The sequence below is a fragment of the Xenopus tropicalis genome, chromosome 4, assembly GCF_000004195.4.
Source record: "Xenopus tropicalis strain Nigerian chromosome 4, UCB_Xtro_10.0, whole genome shotgun sequence".
In the NCBI taxonomy this organism is placed as follows: Eukaryota; Metazoa; Chordata; class Amphibia; order Anura; family Pipidae; genus Xenopus; species Xenopus tropicalis.
The window spans coordinates 86,257,601-86,271,808 of NC_030680.2; the positions used below are offsets into that span (position 1 = coordinate 86,257,601).

At 35.2% G+C, this 14,208-nt stretch overlaps 1 protein-coding gene across 2 annotated transcripts in view; it reads left to right on the plus strand.

The window, feature by feature from the left end:
* The first annotated feature begins 3,444 nt into the window (after positions 1-3,444).
* frem1l (FRAS1 related extracellular matrix 1 like) overlaps positions 3,445-14,208 on the plus strand; it is a 98,146-nt gene continuing 87,382 nt past the window's right edge. Inside the window, exons 1-2 of one of the 2 annotated variants that reach the window (XM_004913949.4) lie at positions 3,445-3,700; positions 13,696-14,179. In XM_004913949.4, coding sequence (XP_004914006.2) covers positions 13,940-14,179 — 240 coding nt within the window. In that variant the 5' untranslated portion in view covers positions 3,445-3,700; positions 13,696-13,939. Of the gene's footprint in view, positions 3,701-11,914; positions 11,955-13,695; positions 14,180-14,208 lie in introns of those variants that run through there. The other variant, XM_031900901.1, reaches the window with a different exon arrangement.

A 14,208-nucleotide genomic window follows, 5' to 3' on the forward strand; every position in this document is an offset into this window, starting at 1 on the left:
CTATAAATAATTATTAGAAATTTGTCATAGAACTGCAAATTTAGGGCATACTATAGAGCGCCTGTAGTATTGATTGACTAGGGAAACTCTACCCAGGGGCAGCTGTCTGCACAAAATTCATATCATTTCAGGGGTTTAGTCTATAGGTACAAAGAAACCTGCGGCAATGCAGGAAGGCAATGTGCAAAGTGCAAAAACTAGATGCACCGCCACTCTTGAGATTTTAAAAGAAATTGATTAATGATGTCCTGCCCAGTCAGAAAATTATACACATTAGAGTTTAGGCCTAGATAGATTTAAAACCTTTTAAAAAGAGCCCTTTAAACAGTGGCCAACAAGGGCACAGGGCAGGTAGTCTCAGCAATACATTTCATTGGTTAGGAACATTTAGTTGTTCAAAATTGTGGTTTAATATTTATATAAACCTAAAAAAGTTAAAATGAAATCCCTTAAGTCAGTCAGTAAATGTAATACTACCATATGTCACTAGAACTAAGCAGATTTTATTTGGTCCCTAATAAAAACAAATTAAGTATTTGTACCAAAACAAAATAGTAAACAACTTATATGTATTACTGAGCTTCAAAAGCTATTCATCTAAAAGTATTTTGTTACACTTGGGTAAATGTTATTATTGTAAAAGTTAAATGCTGAAGGATGGGCCAAAATATCTTAATGTTTGGGAAGAGAGTCCATAACTGACTGATCATTTTACTGAACTATTTTACAAGTTCCAGTGATGTCAGGCAATGTCCTTATAGTCTTATGAACCGGTACCTAAGGCCAAACCTTCTAGATTAACAAAAACAAGTTTTAACTATATGAATTACATCATGCATCAGTAACGCTTACATAGTGTTTGAATTCGGCCAAATACTGAATCCTCCACAAAATATTTGCCTGAATACAGTACCAAGTCCAAGACCTAACTTGTATATAAAAATTTTACACCAATAAAAAAAGCATCATCCATGAACAAATTTTGTTGTATCTAGTTGTCCAGAGTTTAAAGTTCTGGTAATATGATGAAAAGATGTAAGAGGTCTTTCTCGCATCTTTGCATCAATTGATTTTTTTGGGGGGAAAAAGACTCTTTTTGGGGGAAAAAAGCTCTAAACTCACATTTTGATAAATCTGGCCTTTAGAGTCTAATACATAAAAACTTATCCCAATTCTATACATTCCTATGGGATTTCTAGGAGTGTATTTATCAAGTTACAACTCACTATTTGATTAATGCCCTACTAAAAATCCCATAGGAATGAATAGAACATGGGTGAGTTTTTATGTATTAAGCTCTAAACTCACATATTGATAAATCCGTTCTTAATTGTCCAAAAATAAACTTAATTTAATTGTCTTAATGGACCCAAAAACAAACAATAACCACATACAAACCCGGCAAAAAAGTAGTGCTTTCCTAGCTAATATTTATATTATCACAATAATCATTTTCCCATGATGTGTTTAATTCATTACAAATATGTAATGGTTTTTGAGTTATTTGTGTATATAACTGCTATTAAAAGTAGTGTTTGTCTGTCCTTTTCTATTCTCTGCCCTGGTGGCTCCGGCTGTTAAAACGTTCAGCAAATGCTGCTTTCAATAGTAATTACATTGACAAATAACTTTTAAAGCCCTACAAATGTTTTTAAATAAATGTATATTGAAAAATTGCTTAGATTATGCTTTCTTTTATTAGACAAAAATTATTTTTTGACTTCACATGTCCTTTATAGAGATTCTGTCACACAAAAAGGAAGGTTTTTTAATGCAATCAGTTAATAGTTCTGCAATATAGCCGGGGCTTTACATATGCTTAGTTTCCCAGTTGCCGTTAGCCATGTGACTTGTGCCCTAATAAACTTCAGTCTCCCTGACAACTCCATTCCTAAAAATGCTCCCATGCCCAACTCGTAGATATAAGAATAGCACTCAATGATATACAAATCCACAATATACAAAGCAAATATACCTGATCAGTGTCTCAGGGCTGTCTGAGTGAAATAGACACTGAGTGAGGTCTGGGAACTGGATGCATAAAGATCTATATGTCTGACCACACACACACACTACTGTCACTGTGTTATTTTTGATGTTGCATTACTATTGAAAGTTATTTTTTGTTGTTCTTGGAAAAAAAAACTGGCTTAATTTTTATATGTTGCTGCTGGCTGAATAAAAGCCAACAGAATTTTTTGTTGTCCTGGCATTAACTCTGTGTGAACCTGCCACAGTGAACTATTTATTATGTCTTGTATTTGTATCCCTTAGGCTAAGGGCACACGTGGCACAGCTTTGGCTTCTTTCTGTTTGCTTTTTTGCAGGCAGAGAGAAGCCAATGCACTTTCATCTGCTCTGCTGACAGTTTGTAAGACTGAGGGTCATTCTAATAATGTTTCTCTTTTTCCCTGTCATATATACTTTACTGTGTTATACAACTTGACTTTTCTGTTAGTAAAACCTAGGTGATTCTTATCATCTCACAGATTGTAGGCTGTACAGGACAGGGACTTTCTTTCTCCAAGGTCTTAGGTGGAGACATTGGCCTGTTTTAAATGGAATAAAAACATTTTGATTTTTAATTTAAAAATGTTCCTGGTATACATACTTTAAACCCATCTCTCTTCCAAATCTACTAGGCTGAGTACTACAGCAGTATCAGATCAAAAGTACACAGGGAGCAACACAAATCTTTTCATGACCTCGGAATTCATGAATGAGTGTACTTCACTGAATACAGACTCAGACTTAGTGAAAAACTAAAAACATGTCCATTCTTTGTGGATCTAATAAAGTCAAGCAGCATTACCACCAATCACTTGTTGACAAAAACCCATAAGCATACCTGGTTTATTGAACAATTTGCTTTTCTGCTCACTTTCTGTCACAGTTTTTTATCCTTTTCTTTAAGGTATGCGATACAAGTTCTTCCTCTGTTCTGTATCTGGTTTAAGTTTCCTTGACCAGATAAACTATGAAAGAAATTTAGAGTGCACAATAACTTGCAGTTAACTTTTCCTTAGAGTGTTCAAATTTATTTTGTTAGTTTTACTACAATGCAAAAGCTTTTCTGGCAACAAAAGACAGATTTCGTAATATAAATAGGATTAGTTTCCCACAGGCAAGCTGAAATATAAAATTCACATACAGTAGCCATCATCCCTATATTTACCTTACTTACATGCACAACCATATCTAAAATGAATACTAATTCACAAGCAAATACAATTTCTTTTGACAATCTTCTTGTGCAATTCTCTGTTTGTAACTGCAATTTAATAATATCCAACCTCCCATGTAAATGTACAGCTCTGTAGGTAAAGTGGAACCTTTAACTTAAGCTACAAATTCCCTTCTGCAGACACTTGGGTTAGAATGCATAACTAATTGCCATAGATTACATTTGCAATTCTCACTTGGAATGTTATTTTGGAAGCTTGGAATTGTTATCTGCCTGAATCAGTAACATCTGTAACTCCAGGGCAGTCTGAGTGGGAATAGTTAGAGGGTTAGACACATTTCCTGCATTTATGGCTCTTCCTTCTAAAGATGTTTAAAGGAAATTACACCTAATGTGTTCGGCTCTTTAAACTGCCTCATGCTTGTATATGTAGCCAATATAAAGAACTCTACTGGTGTTTTAACCTTCCAAGCACGAGGACGAGTCTGCAGGGAGAAACAGCAAATCTTCTGCCAGGTATGTGTGTTATACTTTGAGTCTAATTTAACTTAGAAATAGTACGGTGATATGCATGTCTGTGACTTGTATAAAGACTTGTATTGCTGAGATCTGATTCTGTGCCCTGCTGCAAGTGTGTAGGATTCAACCCTTTAGGTCTGTGTGGGACACCAATATTTGCAGATATTTTTTGCATGCTTTAACTCTTTCACAACACACACAACTAACACTACAGAATTTCCCCTACAGCTGATCTCTATGTATTCATTGATATTGCATTGTTTTTGTATAAAACAACAGGACATTGAATGATACCTTTAAAATATAAACTATACATAAAAGCAAGAGCTATGAATGTTTTCATACAATGCAGCAGTTAGTGACCCCGGAACACCTTCTATACACAAAACACATTGCCTAGCATGGTTATAATGGCTGTTAATTTTGTGTACAAAATATAACATGGAAGTTAGAAGGATTGAAATACTGTGTGGGTTTGTTAGAATGAATCAAAATAGCAGTAATAACACTTTCTTAAGCATTTTGGCATCCGACAAAACTATCAACATTTTTTGTAATAAGGCCAAAGAGTTAAAGGTTAGTTAGTTACTAAAACAACTCCCTTTGATAAATCTGCCCCTTGTCTAGGAGATAAATACCTCTTACCAACCTCTAAAAATTATAGGAATGGTATGTGAATGAAATTCTCATTTCAAGCATCCACTTATTGTTTTGCCATTTAAAAAGACAGTTATAAGCTGAATTATTTGAATGACACATTGTACAATTCAATATATAAGTACAAATATTGCAAGCTTGCTTTTAAACAGAAGCTACTGTATTAAACAGGATAGCAATAACAAGGGGAAATGCAGAACTTGAATTCTATAAATATAAATGAACAGTTATGGCAAACAGTTCATTTCCATAAAAAAATATAAATGCATATAAGAAGCCCATTATTTGGCTTTATTGAATTTATCATTCTAAATACTGTATTTTTTTTCCAGAATTCAACTTTTCTTTATCAAATCAAATGGACTAAAAATTACAAAAAAAGCAAGAACATTTGAAATAATAAAAATATGTAACCTCTGGGTTATTCCTGCTGTTGCAAAGATAGCAATATACTTTATAGTCCAATGAAGCATCTAGGGAAGCCAGACTAATGTACTTTTTTTTTAAATACAAATCACAGTTTGAACAAACTTTTGGCACAAAAGAAAAAAGGTTGAACATTTGATCCATGTTTTTTGTTATCGTTGCTAAGGGAATTGCTTCTATTTTGTGTGGCGCTGGCTTAGCAATGCATTCAGTAGCAGTAATGATGATGGGAATAACCAAATCTGCTAATACAGCCTCTGACAAGAAAGACTGTGTACTCCTTTATTTCCAGCATGATCTTCTATCTGGTTTCCGCACACCTGCATGCTCCAGGCAGTCAGGTGCTGAAGAATTTGAGGCATGCTGCATACACGCAGAGCTTATCTCTGGCATCCCGAGCCTATTAACATATAATATTTACAAGTACTTAGAAGAAAAAATGTGATTCTCTCTCAAATCAGTGAAATGCAGTGTTAAGTTTTATTAAAGGATCAGTGCGCAGATGGAGTTCTGTGACGGCTGCCAACTGCACACTGCGTAAATTTACAATTTTCTGACATTTTGCAGCTGTGATTTGCCTAGCTCTAATAAGGAGAAAAAAACGATCAAATAAAGTCTGTTTTTATCTCTATTTTATATAACTGCAAAAAAATAGGATTTAGCATATTGGATATTAGAATCTATTACTGAAACTTTCAGTCAACAACGTATCTGAGAATATCAAAGAAACTTAATAACTGCAGAAAGGTAAATAGGTGGAGATTTACAGTAACATTTACTTGCCAGATCACATTTTTCCATTGCCTTAAGAAGCTTAGGGATGGGCAGCTCACTAAGGCAGGAATTACAGTGAAACTGTTAAAGCTGAGCTGCTACAGAACATCTTAGGAATCAAAGCTGCCAATGAATAGACTCTTCATTAATTCATTTCCTTCTGTGACCTTTAAAAATAATTAAGAATAACTACCTCTAGGTTTTCTGGCAGAGACCAGAAAATAATAAATATCCTCGAAGAGGGCATTCTACTATAGTAGAATACTTGTTCCACAACACTAATGCTTGCTCAAATGAACCATGCATTACCAAATAAAATTCAAACTGAGCAAAGACTTTTACAAGAGTTTTTAAAGGGCCAGTAACACATGGAAATGAAGACTCCCTAAAGGTATATGCATAAAAAAAATGGCAGAACACAGCAGTACCTTTAGCAAATGTGCTGCAATAAAAAATTAAATTTCAAAGAAAAGATGTTTACATGCACAGGATAAAAATAAATAGTACGTCTGGTCAAACTACTTGTTTTCAGCTTTGGTGTTACTGGTCTTTAAACTAATTAAAAGGATTAATTATCTGACATAAACATAAACATATTTTCTAAACAGTCAGAACTGTTTGTGTTATTTTTAAGATAGCACGGAATATTAAACTTGGTAATCTGGTTGCATGGGTCATTGTGTGTGATTCAGAAACTTTAGAATGATAGCACACCACAATACCCTTAAAAATGTTTCAACAATACAATGTTCAGAATTACATTCCATTTTCTTGCCAATTAGGGCTTATTTACAATTCCCAGATGCAAAGCTAGGTGCTAAAAAGAGAGAAGAAAAGACCATCATATTGCCATCCACTAACATGTGCCTATCTACGGCCCTCTATACTTGTACTGTACAAGTGCCTGCTTTGATACTAAAGCTCAAGGTTAAGCACTTTTGTGCAAAGAAGCCCTTTAATTTAACCTGCCTTAAGCGGGCAATAGCTACAGGGATCCCTTTGCATGCTGTGCCCATGTGGGAATTTAGTAATTAGTAATGCCTATAAAAATGTAATGATAGACAGCAGTAGTGAAGTGGCCCTCAGATGCCTATATGGTAACTAAAAACACCCCTTCCCTGCTGCCAAATACTTTCCTATCAGATCTGGAAGCAGAAGTGGGGGTAGGGGGGGTTCCTTGGTGACGCTGGAGCAGAAGTGATGCATGCACTTCTAGTGATGTCACTGCACATGCACCAATAGGGCAATCACTGGTTCCGTGTCTAGGGCAGCACCAAACCAGAATATGCTACTGGTTCAGGGCTTTTACTGGCCATAAAATAAGAGTTATTTAAAAATATATGCACAATTAGCAGCTGCTAATAGGTATGCATTTATAATAGGTGTTTTGTTTTTAAAAATAACCCCACCTAACATATTATTGGAGTATGCACTAGTGCACTTAGCATACCTTAAAATATTCTGTATATGTTTTCTGTTAAATCTATCCCTAGCGCTCTTAGACATCCATGTTTTTCCTGAAGGTAGTTGTTGGCAATTCTACTTTCTACCTATGAATACTGCAATTTCAAACCATTCATACAAAGCCAGATATATAAACTCACTTGCTGCATGGGTAACTAGCACAAAAATGTTAGATGCATGATACAGACTACAGTGGTTTCTATTCTACCAAACTGAGTACCCCTAAATAAATTGCAAGATGTTGGATCCTTTTAAAAGGATGAGATAATTACCCTACTCCCAGACTCCTGGGTTACTATAAAACCACTGTTTTTTTAACTTTTATTTTATGTTAAATGACATTGTATTGATACATACAGTAAGTAACCAAAAATGGCTAGTTGCATGGAATGTCACAGAAGATATACTTGCAAGATATATTTAGGCAGTTGTGGTGATTACGATATAAATGTCTGGTTAAGATGAACCTTACTGCAGTAAGAAAAAGGAGAAGAAAAATAACACATAATTAAAACATTAAAAACATGAGCCTGGGTTCAAAACTTATATCTGCTACACCTTGATAATAAAAATATTAAATCTAATGAGATACTCTGTAAGAGGTTATTCTGTTGAAACTGGTCATCCGGTAGGGGGATGCCATTGTGCCCACACAATTGTGCCCATTGTGCCCAGACTTTATCGAATCCCCTGAATTTTTTTAGAGAATGAATGGAGGCCTATGGGTTGAATCTTAGTTGAATGGCTGCCAGTCTGCTTAACAGCACAGCTCTATATTTTTCACCAAAAAGTTAAAACCTAATGGGGCATCCCATTCCCCCACTCTCTCACACAGTTAAAGCTTTCAGATTTCATACCATTTTCATAGACTGGTTCCAAGCTGTCACAATGGAGATATTTACCCTATGCCTATATGTAACATCAGTAGTGAATCTGGATAGTGGATGTAAGGGAATAAATCAATAGCATCGCAAAGTGTTAAATCTGCTTAGTGATAGCAGGTACCATAAAAATGTGTGAATATGGGTACATTGTGCTAAGCCACTGCACAGCTATGCCCTGTAACTACCACAAGCTATGAACTTCCAGGCATGTCAGATATTATTTCTCCCTATGAGAAACAAGTGGCATCCTTTTATATATCTGTATTAATGCAGCAATAGATGAGAATATTGATGTTGCTGTACGGTACTTACTGCATGTTTTTCCATTGTGGATTATACTAGAAGTGCAATAGGTGCAATGACACTGACATACCTACTTTCCTACAGCTGTCCAGGGTCTTTAGTGACCCACAGGAGAGTTCTTAAAATGCTATTGGCAGCACCCAGTAGGTTGTTCCCAGAATGTTTTTTTATTCCCAAGAAACAGCTGAAGCTTGACTTTCACAATGAGATTTTTATAGTCTGCATAATGGCTCGTTTTAAGTTAATGCCTTGATCAGTCTGAAAGTATGAGGCAAGTAAAAATTACAAATAATAGGCTATTCAATTTAGCCTAATCATTTCAGACAGCACGGCACTTATGCTCTAAAACAAGCTGGTGAGTCCAAGGCAGGTTTTTCAGTGGGACAGAAAGAGACCTTTTACCAATTAAGCAATTAGCTGACAAGCAATTAACCCCACTACATACCAAAAGAATGGTGCACAAAGTAAGAACAATATACATCACAGGTGGATATTAAATTGCTAGCCTTGACTTTTTGCTATATTTATCACTTATTCAACCTATATAACAAATTCAAATTAAGCAAATAAGCAGTCACATAAAAAAAAAAAGTCCCGGTCAAATAAAAAAAAGACACGTGTCAAAAAAGTTGTGTTTTCCCTCATCACTACTACGGAACCATGTGTTAGGGCTCATACTCTCGAGCATTACTTCCTGCACTTCCTTGTGGTGGCGTTCTCCTGTGTTCTACCACAGGGGGGCGCAGGACGAAATGCATCCCATTCTTACTTATGGGGCTGTAAGCATGTAAGTGCCGAATGTAGATGTAAAATAAGACAACACTCTATGTTATGCTGCTATTCACTTTAAAAAAAACATCAGATAGGGCTTTGCTTGTGTGTCTCACAATGCCTGTTTCACACTAATTTCTTTTATCTGTTTTTGAAGACAAGATCCCAAGGATGACTATAACCTTTAAAGGGGTGGTTCACCTTTAATTTAACTTTTAGTAGGTTATAGAATGGCCAATTCATAGCAATTTTTCAACTGATCTTTATTATTTATTTCTTATAGTTTTTGAATAATTTTCCTTCTTATTTCCTTCTTTGCAGCTTTCAAATGGGGGTCACTGACCAGCAGCAAAAAACCAATTGCTCTTTAAGGCTACAGTTTTATTGTTATTGTTACTTTTTATAACTTTTTTTCTGTTCAGGTCATCTCCTATTCACGTATCAGTCTCTCATTCAAACCACTCCATGGTTGCTAAGGTAATTTGAACCTTTGTAACCAGATAGCTGTTGAAAATCAGAACCAAGACCAACTGGAAATTGTTTTAGAATATTACTCTTTACCACTGGCCCACAGGGATACCAGGAATATTCCCGGTTGGCCCAGGTGTCAGTGGGCCCTCTTGCCTCTAGCCATTTGGCCTAATTCATGGTCATTATTTATTTATTTATTTTTTCTATGGGAACTAGGCAACTAAATATTTAGAAAAATAGATTACAGTATGTAAAGATAAAAAACTAGAAAAATATAGAGACTGAGTAAGAAGTGGATGAAAAATAGTTTGGAGAGTGGGCCCATGGTATAAGGTTTTCTGTTGGCCCCTGGGTCCCAGTCCAACGCTGCTCTCTACATCATACTAAAAGTTAAGTCAAAGATGATCAACCCCTTTAAAGGAAAACTATACACCCAAAGATGTAGTTCTCTATAAAAATATAAATTGCATAAACAAGCTCATATGTAAAACTTCATCTAAATAAACCATTTTCATAAAAATATACTATTTTAGTAGTATATGACATCCTAAACAGTTAGGGCTGCAGTATTTCCTGTCATGTGATCTCTGAGGGAGCACACAGCCCATCACTAAATGGTGGATCAAGGGAAAGTATTTAAAAGGGAGATATTTACTGATATATACACTGTATATTCCATTTTGGCGAGATTCTTTAATAGGTCACTTAACTTAATATAAACTATCTGTTGGTTAAGTAGTCATTCTAGGGGTAAGGTTTTCCTTTAAGTTAGATTTTAGTATGTTATAAAATGTCTTTTCCATTTTAAGTCAGATAGGGGTGTTCGGGGCCCACCAGGACTGCCACCTTGGCGGCCCACCACCCCAGTCACGGACTTCTCAACATGAAGGGGCCTCTCACAGCTGGGGGTCACTGACCACAACAGCCAAAAATATATTGCTCTGTGAGGCTACTATGTTATTGATATTGCTACTTTTTATTATTTCAATTTCTATTCAGTCCACCTATTCATATTTCACTCTCTTATTCAAGTTACTACTTGGTCACTATTGGACCTTAGCAAACAGATAGTTGCTAAAAAAAGCTGCTAAAAGCTGCTAAATAAAAAGTGAAATAATTAAAAATCACAGTAAATGAAAAATGAAGACCAATTGCAAACTAAACTGTTTTAGAATATCACAGTCGATTTTTCTCATAAATAAAATTAGGAGAGGGGGTGTAGACGAATTACATTACAATAACTGAAAAACATATGTTATATTATTTTAATGCAGTCCTTAAACTTACCTATATATGAATGGAATTTATTGATCCATTTTTTTTTCATTAATTAAAGAAACAATAATAAACATAACATACATTGTAATGTTTTGGATAATGGGATTCTATATAATAGATCCCATACCTGTACAGTTTTTGATGGTTTAGTTGTTGCAAAAGTAATTACATTATTAATATAGTGTTCGTACACAGCCTTACAGTTGTGACTGCTATCTACTGCAATTAAGCAAAACCATGAAGAGAATGATGAAGTGTAAGTGATTTCTCAATACACTGTTTGCTTTAAAAGAAATCCTTTTTATAGTGTTGAGGACAGTGCTCGACTAAGGAAATAGGTTAACGTAAATTATTCATTTGTTCTGTGTTCAATAAACAGGCTTGGGGGTTCGGGAGATCAATTACTAACACTACACCAAACTTCAGAAAAAGAATAACACGGAAAACAAAATCAGGGATCCAGGGTACAGACTTGTGATAAATAAATAATTAGTTCATATATCCACTGAAATTCCATGCTAGGGAAGTGGACTGCCAGTGAGTGCCAATGAGCAATGCACATCTTTTCCATTCCAGCTGATAATGTAACTTTGTGTCTGAATTATTTCCAGAATTGCTTGCACCCAGGGTGCACAGGGAGAAGTTAAGCCAACATTTCATGTCAGACAATTAACACAGTGGAAGCTGGTACTACCAGCTATGTTTAACTCAAAGATGTATGTATGCATATTTTTGTTCAAATAGCGCTACTGTGTACATAGCACTGTACAGCAGAACAATAAATAAACAGAACAAACAGGGGTCAATACAATATTAAATACACATAAATACAAAGTACAGTTACATTAAAGAAACCTATACCCCTAGAATGAATACTTAATCAACATGTAATTTATATTATATTTAGTGGCTTATTAAAGAATCTTACCAAACTGAAATTTAAATATACAGGTATGGGATCTGTTATCTGGAAACCCATTATCCAGAAAACTCAAAATATCCAGAAAGACTCCATATTAATCAATTCAAATACATTTTTAAATATTATTTTCTAATAAAACAGTACCTTGTACTTGATCCCATCTTATGCATAATTAATCCTTATTGAAAGCAGAACAGTCCTGTTCGGTGTATTTAATGTTTAAATAATTTTTTTGTAGACCCCTTATCTGGAAAACCCCAGGTCCAGAGCATTCTGGATAACAGGTCTCATACCCATATTAGTAAGTATTGCCCTTTTTACATCTTTTACCTTTTTTTTTACATCTTTTATCTTCTTAAGAACTAAATGCCAAAGAGACAAGAGGAATGAGGTCCCTGTCCTGTAGGGCTTACAGTCTAAGTGGGTGATTAAATTACAAAAGAACTAGAACTGAGCCAGAACTGGGTCAGGTGTTATGCACATGCTCCAAGGAGAAGTTTTTTAAGTTTTTTTTATGTTTCTTGTTGACTTCAACCACTTGGTTGCACAACCCCCCCTTCACACCTTAAACCCTTCAGAACTAAACTCAAAGTCTACCTCTTGGAGCCCTTGTATAGTGCCTGGGAACTGGCACTTATTTTGCAGTGTCACCCACTTACCCAGTCATTTAGATTGTAAGATCTATGGGACAGGGACAGTCCTCCTTTTGTTTCTTTGTCCCTTAAATCTGTGGAATCTTTAATGCAAAACTGTACTTTTATTTATTTGTATTTATTATCGTACTTTGGATTTATTTATCCATTATTGTAATAACCACTGCTTGTTCCAGTGCCGCTTGCCTAAGTAGCCATATATATATATTACAAATATATCTACATACATACAAGTCACTAAGGGAGGATTCTTTCCAGAGGAGTTTAGGGATACCATTCCAAATATAAGATTAAGGTACAACCAAGTGCTAGCTCTGAGAGGGGTGGAGGGACAGCCAGGGATGTATAGAGACATAAGAAAAGAGATGTAGTGAGGGGCAGAGGAATGAAGGGCTTGGTGGCACTTGCACTTCTACTCATGGCAGGCAAAAACTGTGCTCTGTGTCATGTACCAGATTGACAAGGCAATACTATTAAGGGCTCCCTTGTGCTATGTGTCTGTTGCTGACTTTTGGGTCTTGAATGATGCGCAAGATACAGGTGTGCCAGATGATGCCTCTTGACCTACCTATTCCCTGTGCAGTTTCATTAATTTTTCACATATTTTCCCCCATTAATTTGTTACTGGTATGGGATCCCCTATCTGGAAACCCACTATTCACAAAGCTCTAAATTATAGGAAGGCTTTATTTAATGTTTACAAGATTTTTAGTAGACTTAGGGGCAGATTTATCAAAATGAGAATAGAGTTTACCACAGAAAATTTTCCCCACTTTCTATTCATTCCTATGGGATTTTTAGAAGTGTATTTATTAAATGGCGAACTCTAACTTTCACCCATAAAAACACTTCTAAATATCAAATAGGGATAAATGGAAAGCAAGTGAATTTTTCTGTAGTAAACTCTTGGCTCACAGTTTCATAGATATGTCCCTTATGGGAGATAGCTCTTAGTACAAGTTAATCCAGGTACCGGTCCAATTGCCATCTTGTCAGGATGGAATTTTTTTTCCCTCTGCAGCATCGGATGGGGTTTTTTGCCTTTCTCTGGATTAACTAGCAGTTAGACAGGTTATATATAAGCATTAAGGTTGAACTTGATGGACAGAACTGGATGTCTTTTTTCAACCTAATTTACTATGCTACTATGTTAAGGTATGGTGATATAAATTACAGAACAATCAGGTCCCAAGCATTCAGGATAATAGAACCTACTGTATATCTGTATTTTTATTTTATTTTTTTGAAAGTTTACTTATTTATTCAAATATTTGAATACAAAAAAACTCAATGGAATTAAACCTTGAGAAAAACTAGAAATGCATTTTCTATGGCAATTTTAATTCTTAGCCAGTTTGCTCATACAGTATGACTTTCTATTCATTGCAGAAAGAAACAGACTGGATATGCTCGGATATACATAATGCCATCTAAACCACCCAGTGCCAAAGGGACTTTTCAGTGAGACATACTGAATGGAACTTACATCAATGCAAACTCAACATATACCTGAAGATATTCTGCAATTGAGTAATAAAATTTAAGTATAAACTATAGTTATAAAGCAAAATTGTATATGGATTGCATTTATGCATCTTAACAGACCCTTAAATATCAATTATATTGTTAAAATATGGGTACTTGTTGCTACTTTTTGAAGATCTTCCTACTTGTTTACATTCCATTGTATGGTTTTGTAAAAGCTTCAACGCTGATCATAAGAAATACAGACATAAAGGTTGGAAGAGGACAACATGTTTATATTAGTGAGAATGAATTACTCTTCAACTTACCCCATAATAAAAACACATGCAAAGTTGAAGTTGTTCTGAGTGAGCCAACAACACAAATAGTGGGAAGACTTTCTCCACAGGTAGGTGTCTTTATTAAGATTTTTCTCTA